This window comes from Echiichthys vipera (assembly GCF_963691815.1).
Source record: "Echiichthys vipera genome assembly, chromosome: 13".
Lineage (NCBI taxonomy): Eukaryota > Metazoa > Chordata > Actinopteri > Perciformes > Trachinidae > Echiichthys > Echiichthys vipera.
In genome coordinates, this window is record NC_139838.1 from 2,167,097 (window position 1) to 2,175,054 (window position 7,958).

At 41.9% G+C, this 7,958-nt stretch overlaps 1 protein-coding gene across 1 annotated transcript; it reads right to left on the reverse strand.

The window, feature by feature from the left end:
- Positions 1 to 1,363: 1,363 nt before the first annotated feature.
- tmem200b (transmembrane protein 200B) lies at positions 1,364 to 2,727 on the reverse strand (the record flags this gene model as incomplete). The annotated part of the gene is made up of 1 exon (XM_083925062.1): positions 1,364 to 2,727. One exon carries the CDS (start codon positions 2,725 to 2,727, stop codon positions 1,480 to 1,482), a length of 1,248 nt encoding a protein of 415 aa, XP_083781188.1. The 3' UTR covers positions 1,364 to 1,479.
- Positions 2,728 to 7,958: the final 5,231 nt, after the last annotated feature.

Genomic DNA, 7,958 nt, shown 5'->3' on the forward strand with positions numbered 1-7,958 from the left:
TGAATTTTATATATATTAATGTTATTATTATTGTGGTTGCTGGGAACCTCTGGGTTCTGAGAACTCTCTCTGATGAACTGTTAGACCTCAGCCATTACATCAGAGACACCATAACTAATTCTGAATGGATTATATTTCCTAACATGTACATTTATTAATGCAAAATATTCCTTTTCACAAAATGTCAAGGATTAAACACTTCTGTACTGTCATTGCATAGAGGACACACCAGTACATGCTATCATTGACCTCAAGCAGGAGATGGATGTCTAGCCTGGTGGTCCAGGAATAATATTTACATATTGCACTGCATTTAATTCTTATTTCTGTATTCTGTCACGACTTGCGGTAAGGTGATGTGATATTTACACACACATTATTTATATATGTTTTTTTGTTTTGACCCTTAAAGATAAATAACGTATGATGGTGTGAATAGAGAAAAACATAACGCAAATATGCTTGCGGTAATATACCAAAATAATAAACATAACTGCAATATACAGTAGGCTTACATGTAAAGGTTACCCCAGCCATGTGCTGTTGTACTGGGGTTGCTGACTTGTGTGTATGCCTGTGTTGGTAAGGGCCCTTAATGAAAATAGTGCCCTGGACCCATGTCCATTCCATCCAGCACAGTGTAGAGACAGCTGCAGTTATGTCATCGTGTTCCCAGATCTCAGCCATCAGCTTGGTGAGTACAATGTTATTCAACTCATGCTGTAGAAATAATGGTTAAACCTAAGAAAATAAGACCCAAGTTACAATAAACCAGAATGATCAATTAAGTATCATTGCTTCTTATACACATAAAACCAACAATGATATTATTCTGCATAAGTATTTAGATGTAACATACTGTACATCACTGCCATGCATTGCATTTGGAGAATGGGACCTCTGCTGAGGAAAAAAATCCCATGTTTATATACTACTTGCATTTGTCAAGAGCTGTCAGCACTTTATGGTCTCAGGAGCCCAGGTAGTTTGGTACAAAATTGATTGCACAGTGAAAACAATCACCCTTCTATCTGTACTTCATTAGGTCGTGCACACTGTGTTCTGGATACAGGCGAAAACTGTTTGGCTTCAAGGTACACGTTGATTTCTCACATTGCTGCCAACCCAAACTGCAGAAGTAAACAGTCTGTTAAATTGTTTCACTCATCTGTGACAGTGTAGGGTCTGTATATTGTTCCTTCAGTTATATAAAACATCTGCCCAATCCAATTGGAAGCCAAGGAACCATAATCTCTGTGTATCAATATTCCACTCAAGACTGAGAACAGGCTGAAGTTCTGGAAGATCCTTGTGAGAAACACTGTACTCCAAATGATCAAGGGCTCAGTTTGTCCACCCAACACAGAAAAAACTAAAATATAGCTCAGTTTTAGAATTCAGGGGAAAATATCATTATGATCCTTGGTAGTGAGGGTGTTAAGTATCCAGAAGTACCTTCAGGACTATGAGTGCTGCCAGTCACTGGAAAGGTCCAGAGCCAAAACTCTTATCCCACTGATAACACTGCTGCTCTAACTGGTCCAGCAGTTTGTCCACTGAGTCCTCTTTGTTCTCTAGTTTCAGGTATCGTCTTCCACTGCCCAGGTCTAGCCGAGGCCAGCTTTGGCGCGTTTGCTCCTCTGCAGCATCCACATCATGCCAGGGGATGTTCACACAAACCTGTGAACCATCCTCCCTTCTTGTGACTAATAGCTGATTTATTTCACCCTCCTCTCCTGATGTGTGGAGTCCATCTTCTAAATGTAAACCAGTTCGAGCTATATAAGGGTTAGTCCTGTAGCTCATACTGTGGCAGCGCCTCGGCTGGATAGCTGGTATATCCACCTCTTCCAGGGTGGACAGGGAGCTGGCAGACACCAGGCAGTTGTTGAATTTAATGTGCCGGGCAGGATTCAGATTGAAACTGCTATTGCCCCTGTTCTCAGCATCAGACTGTGTGTTAATGTCTGTCTGACTGGAATTACATGAGTTGGAGAGGGAGGACTGGAGGGAAGGTGGAGGGTCTGATTTCTGGTGGTGGAGGGCTTCTGTCTGGAGAACAGCTTGCTGGTAGATGCCCTCCACACTGTCCTCCTGGACTCTGGAGTGACTGGTCTGGAGCAGGGGCTCAGAGCTGGTCAGCTGCTGCAGACAGAGGATGTTGAGATGGGCTGCTGGTAAACTGCTCACCCACTGGTAGTGTTTGGCCATCGAGTTGGCTGCTGCTATTTCTTTAAGGTCCGCTGAGGGAACAGCCGCAGACACAGAGCAGATTACACTGCGCATCTGAGCCAGCAGCATCTGCGTCTCTCTGTCCCTGTTCTCGTACAGGACTGTGTTGGCACATATGAGGATAAAGAGGCCCACCCCCATGATGACAGGTCCCAGCAGCTTCATCCGCTCACTGTGGATGAGGCTGGCTGTGGATAGGAGGCCCTTAGCTCCCAGACTCCAGCCAGAAGTCTGCGACTCAGAGATACTTTCCCCCTCTGCAGCTTCCAGGATGGACAATCTGGAGATTCGGTAGGGCCAGTATCCCGCCACAGCAAGAGCGGTGCCAACAACCACCACGATGACCCCCAGCACCAGGAAGGCTCCAGGTATGGAGCGGATGCGAAGCTTGCCTTGGATCACCCCATCCTTCTTCCTTCTGCCTCGTAAGGTGAAGCGAGACTTCCGTCTGCAGGGAGGTGAAGTTGGTGTACCTTGGGCCTTCTGGGTCTTCATGGCACAGGTCAGTCCAGAGGTGTTGCTCCTACCACACCCTGTCAGAGGACTTTGGGAAGAAGGACATTTTAACAGTTAATGCAGCTACAATGGTGTATCTATATGCTGCGTCTATTAATTTAAACACATATGATTCTGTATCTAAGCGTATGTTCCCACTGCAGTTCCAAGTGACCTGAATCTGATTTTTCCTCTCATTCGGACCCATATCTGATTTCTTTTGACAGTGTGCACAGCACAGGTCACATTGAATCTGACATTTTTAATCAGAAAATCAAAAAATCAGATTTGTGCAATAAGACCTGCAGTGTGAATGTAACCAAAGGGTGCACAATACATCAGCCAGCTTAGGCTGATAGAACACAAAAATAAATGAATAAAAATTAGTAACTTAGTAACCAATTAAATATAGGGCCTCGACTCACGTTCATATTATTGAGTATTCTCAATTGAGTATTCTCAATAAACCACCGTCACAGACAGAGTGACAACTAATATAAAAGTCTAATTAAATATATTAAACTACTAATTAAGGGTTGAACACAGATTAATGTAATAGTTTAATCAGTTGAAGGATTTAAAAGTTATTTTCTTAGAAGTGGCTGGCTCATTCATCTTAGTGTAATATTAACTATACAGACATATTGTAAACACAAACATTTATTAACAAATTAATAAATGCAACAAACAAAACACAATAAACTAACTAAATTTAAATAGCAAATGTGTGTGCGGGTGCGTGTTAGAGAGGAACAAAAAGGAGGAGGAGGAGGGGGCATGTGTGGGTCTGCACCCCCCTTTCAAAGTGTGAACATTTAAGTCACCAAAAGCAAGCAGGCTGCTTGATCTAAAACGATGTAGGAACGTCGATGAAAGCTCTCCTTTAGGACACATATTCCTGATCACCCTCTGTGACCATCTGCTAAGCGTCACCGGAGGAGAGTGGGAGATAAGAAGGTGTTTTACAACCTCAAACCCTCCTAGGGTAATTAAAACCCAGAACTCCAGGACACTTCCTCCAGGAGGGAGGACCTTTTATCCTAAATCAACGTCAAATCTGACCGCAATTTGAACTGAAGGGTCGGTCTCTGTTCTGGAGACAGAGGGACGTTCAGTGATAAAGACAAGAAACTTGGAAAGTTGGAAAAACAGTTAAAGTTCGCTGTTTCATCGCAACTGGCTGTTCAAAGACATTCTTCAAAATGTGTAACTGTGTATGCATTATTTGTATCTTGTTGTGATTATGTTTATGTGGTTTCAGAAGTGCAAAGTCTCTGTCTACTTCCTGAAATATTCTGTTTTAATAATACTTCCCTTCACTCAGTAAGGATACCTGTTAAAACTGCCTACCTAAAGATTTTGGTTAAATTGGATATCAGAAAGATTAATAACGGAAAATCAACCAGAGATAGTTTAATCTTCCCTGTTAGAATTCTGGAATATAAAGCAGCTAATTCGCTCAGAACCAGAAGGTTGGGTTAGGGCAAGACCCCCCTTCTCGCTCCTCTGGGGAGATAAAGTATAGTAAAACCCCTCTTGCTGTCTTTGCCTTTTTGTCCGGCCGGCAAATTGCATGGAACTCGCGACACCAGCCCCACAGAACCGGTCAGAACTTCTTTGACCACTAAACAAATGCCACGTGTAGAGCTGAAGCTACCTGAAGAGCTGAATCCAAGCCAGGACGGGAGCAGACAAGCCCCGCTGATCCAACTGCGCAGACGACCCAGTCTACAGACCAGAACTCAGGTCCGCAAACACCGGACCTGAGTAGGTCCGTAGGTCCGAGTCCAAACACGGACTCGGACCTACGGAACCTGCATCTGTACTGTAAGACGCCAGGGCGACTGTAATATCAACGGCATGGTAAGGTTAGCCTTTTACTACAACTCCTGGTTAAAAAAAAAACATTGGTGGTAATTAAGTTCTGATCCGAGTTCTGCTGACAGGCTAATTAGAGGCAGTTTAAGTCCGCTAGTAATATTATAAACCAGCTCCGTGGGTCTGAATCACTCTGCTTTTAAACTTTTTTATATCCACATTTAACCCTTTTTCACTCATCTATTCAATATTGCATTATTCTGTATTATCTTTGCTGGTTAAATAAATAAATGTTTATAACTTTACGTCGTTGTGAGAGTCTTCCCTTCTGTGCAGAAATTGTTGGTCACTGATAAAGGCTGTGGTACGAACGCATTCGAGACGAGACTGATAAAATTTAAATAATCAATTACTTTAAGTTGCTAACAGGTATTAAACCTTCACCAAAGTTTAATAAACATCCTGTCTTATTTTGGTGTGGTGCCCTTACTTTGAGGTAAAATAAATCCAAAATTTTAACAAGTCGAGTTAATTCAAATTAATTCAGCGACTAATATATTCTAGCCATAATACATGTAGGCTCACTCTCCTACATCGGTCTAAATTTAGGTTATGTGTGTGTGTAGTCTGTTCAAATACAGATATAAGTAACAGAGTGTTAGTGCATGCAATAACTGCGTGGAGCATTGCTCACAAACCTCAACTTAACTGAATCAACACAGTTACACATAATCATCATTAAACATCAGTTGTAACAAAGTCACATTTCTGTGCTTAGCCATTGTCAGTGGCTGGTCCTTGTGAAGGAAGCTGGTTGAAGGAAAGGTTCTTGTTCTGGTTGTTTGCTCTTAGACAAAAGAGGAATCAGATCACTCTTTGTTCTGCTCAGTTGGGTTGGTAACCGGTTGGTTAACCTGGCTGATGATCCTACTCCATACAGGCCATTTTCAGGGCCTGGATCCAGCTAAGGAGAGTCAAGTCGAGTGAAGAAGAGCGGAGTAAGAAGAGGGGATCCAAAAAAGAAAGAGAAAGATGGTGTCCTCCAGTTGTATAGACATAGTGATGTCATCAGCCAAAGGTTATTAACAGTTTGGGGTCCCTCGGAGGGTTTTCCACACCTGGGTGTGACCTGTTGGGGGCAGGGTCTCATGGCAGAATGACAAAGGCTACCAGGCTTTCAGGCCTGGTCTTTTTCCTTTGTTTGATCAGGCTGAGGCCTTCTCATAATCAAACTGGAAGTTCAAATTAATCCAGAAATGAACAGACACCTACAGACGGAACGTTGTCAGGAGGTAATATTTTGTATTGTGTAGGTTTCCGTTTCTCCATGAAGAAATGCTGCAGCTCATCAAGACCCAGTAAAGGTCCTGTGTGTTTACCAAAGCTCAGTAAAGTGAAGGGGGTAGCCCTGAGGTGGAACTGAAATGTTAACAAGGTGTTGAGTTATCTTAGTATTTAAAGTAAGGGTGCACTTTTTGTGTAATTTGTCATCAATATTGTAACTGACAGGAGATCAGTCAGATTCTTTAATACTAATAATAACACATATAAAGAACTGGAAAAAAACACATACTGAATAGTAATCACAATATTGGTCTAAGACAGGGGTCGGCAACCTTTACCACTCAAAGAGCCATTTGGACCCGCTTCACACAGTAAAGAAAACACTGGGAGCCACAGAACCCTTTTGAAATTTTAAATGAAATAACAGTGCATATAATTTTTTTTTTGCCTTTGTGCTACGTATAAACAAACTATACTGTGTTACATTCATGAAATCAATGAACGACTGCAGAGAAAATGAAATAACATTTCTGCATGCAACAAAACATTTTTAACTCCGAAAAAAAGACGTTGGGTTGACGGTTAAGTAAAATACTCAATGTCTATTTGAGTCCTTGTAGTAATGAAAAAAAAAACATTTCTAACTCTGAAAAAAGACGTTGGGTTGGAGGTTAAGTAAAATACTCAATGTCTATTTGAGTTCTTGTAGTAATGAAAAAAAAACGACAAACTTAAATTATCCACTGGCAGCAAACAAAAATGCCGCCCTCTCTCTGCGTGCCGTCATCTTTTTACTGGGGCCCTGCAGTCAGCCGTCAACCTGAATAATAAAATGTCTAATTTAATAAAAGAATTAGCAATTAAAATACTGATCATACTACTCTGAGTCTAACCCTGAACTCTGAGTTGATCTACTCTGAGATAGGGAACTCTGAGTTTTCAGTTCCAGAACAGCAGATTTGCGTTAGGTTGATCAACTCAGAGTAGTTTGACCCGGAGTTAAGCGCGTGCACCACAAGTAAAAAAAGACAGCATCAATGGAGCCCTGATTCGACGAGTCACCATAGCAACGGGGAAGCGGAGGGCTACGCTACAACTGGAACTGGAAATATTAATGCGCTCATACGGTGAGTTTGAGCAGGTTTACACCGCTGCTGCAGCAAAAGAGAGGGAGACAGTGCAGGAGAACATTGCGGCTCGGGTCAGTGCATAAGTTTAAATGTAGTCCTGTTGCAGTCACAGTAATATCACAGGGGGAACTGCTTGAGTGGGAGCCTTTTAGTTTATTTCAATTAAGTGCAACCCCGCGGGGGAGAAGCGCACTTGGCAGCAGCTTAAGATGAAACACAAAAACATTGTTCAAACAGGTAAAACATCGGCACAATCTCATGGTGACGCCTCATTTTGAGCATGTTTTACATGGTAAAGTAAATATTACCGTAAGTGGCTGTTTTATATGTTGTATAAAAACTCCCATTTGCAAAAAAACGCAGCGCAACACACAATATCTGCTGGGATATGAGAGCATGACTGGTTGTTACTGTTGGAAATGTAAGGACGGATGAGATGGACTGTGACGTGAAACGGTGTTGTGCGTATTCAGCACCCCTGTGTGAAATTCACCCCTTCGCATTATAGATGAAATTCTGGATCAGAAGGCTATATAAGAGTAGTTTATACACCGGTAACCACATTAAAAGCACACACTTTTGAACCTATGAATTGCAAGAAAAGATGGGATTATATTTAGGAAACGCTAAGTCAAATACATTCAACTTGCTTAAAAGATCCATTTCATTCATTTTGTAATTATGGTTGCAGTATATTAGGGACGTCTATGCGTGGTCTGATAATTATCTCCCGATGAATATTTAATTCTCTGTGCACTAATTCTGCACCTTCATCCACGGGATCGTTATCAAAAGGACATGCCATGGTAGTGAAATAGTCACCACCTAATATAACTTCTAATGTAGGCCTACTGACTGATGTTTGCAGTGATTTTCTGAAAAAACAGACGGAACTATACTACACCAAAACTCGCCCGCTGACTGAATAAATGAGGAAATCAAACACCGTGTGTGGCTGAAAGAGGGTGGAGACAGAGAGAAACTCAAGGTTTTCTGAGA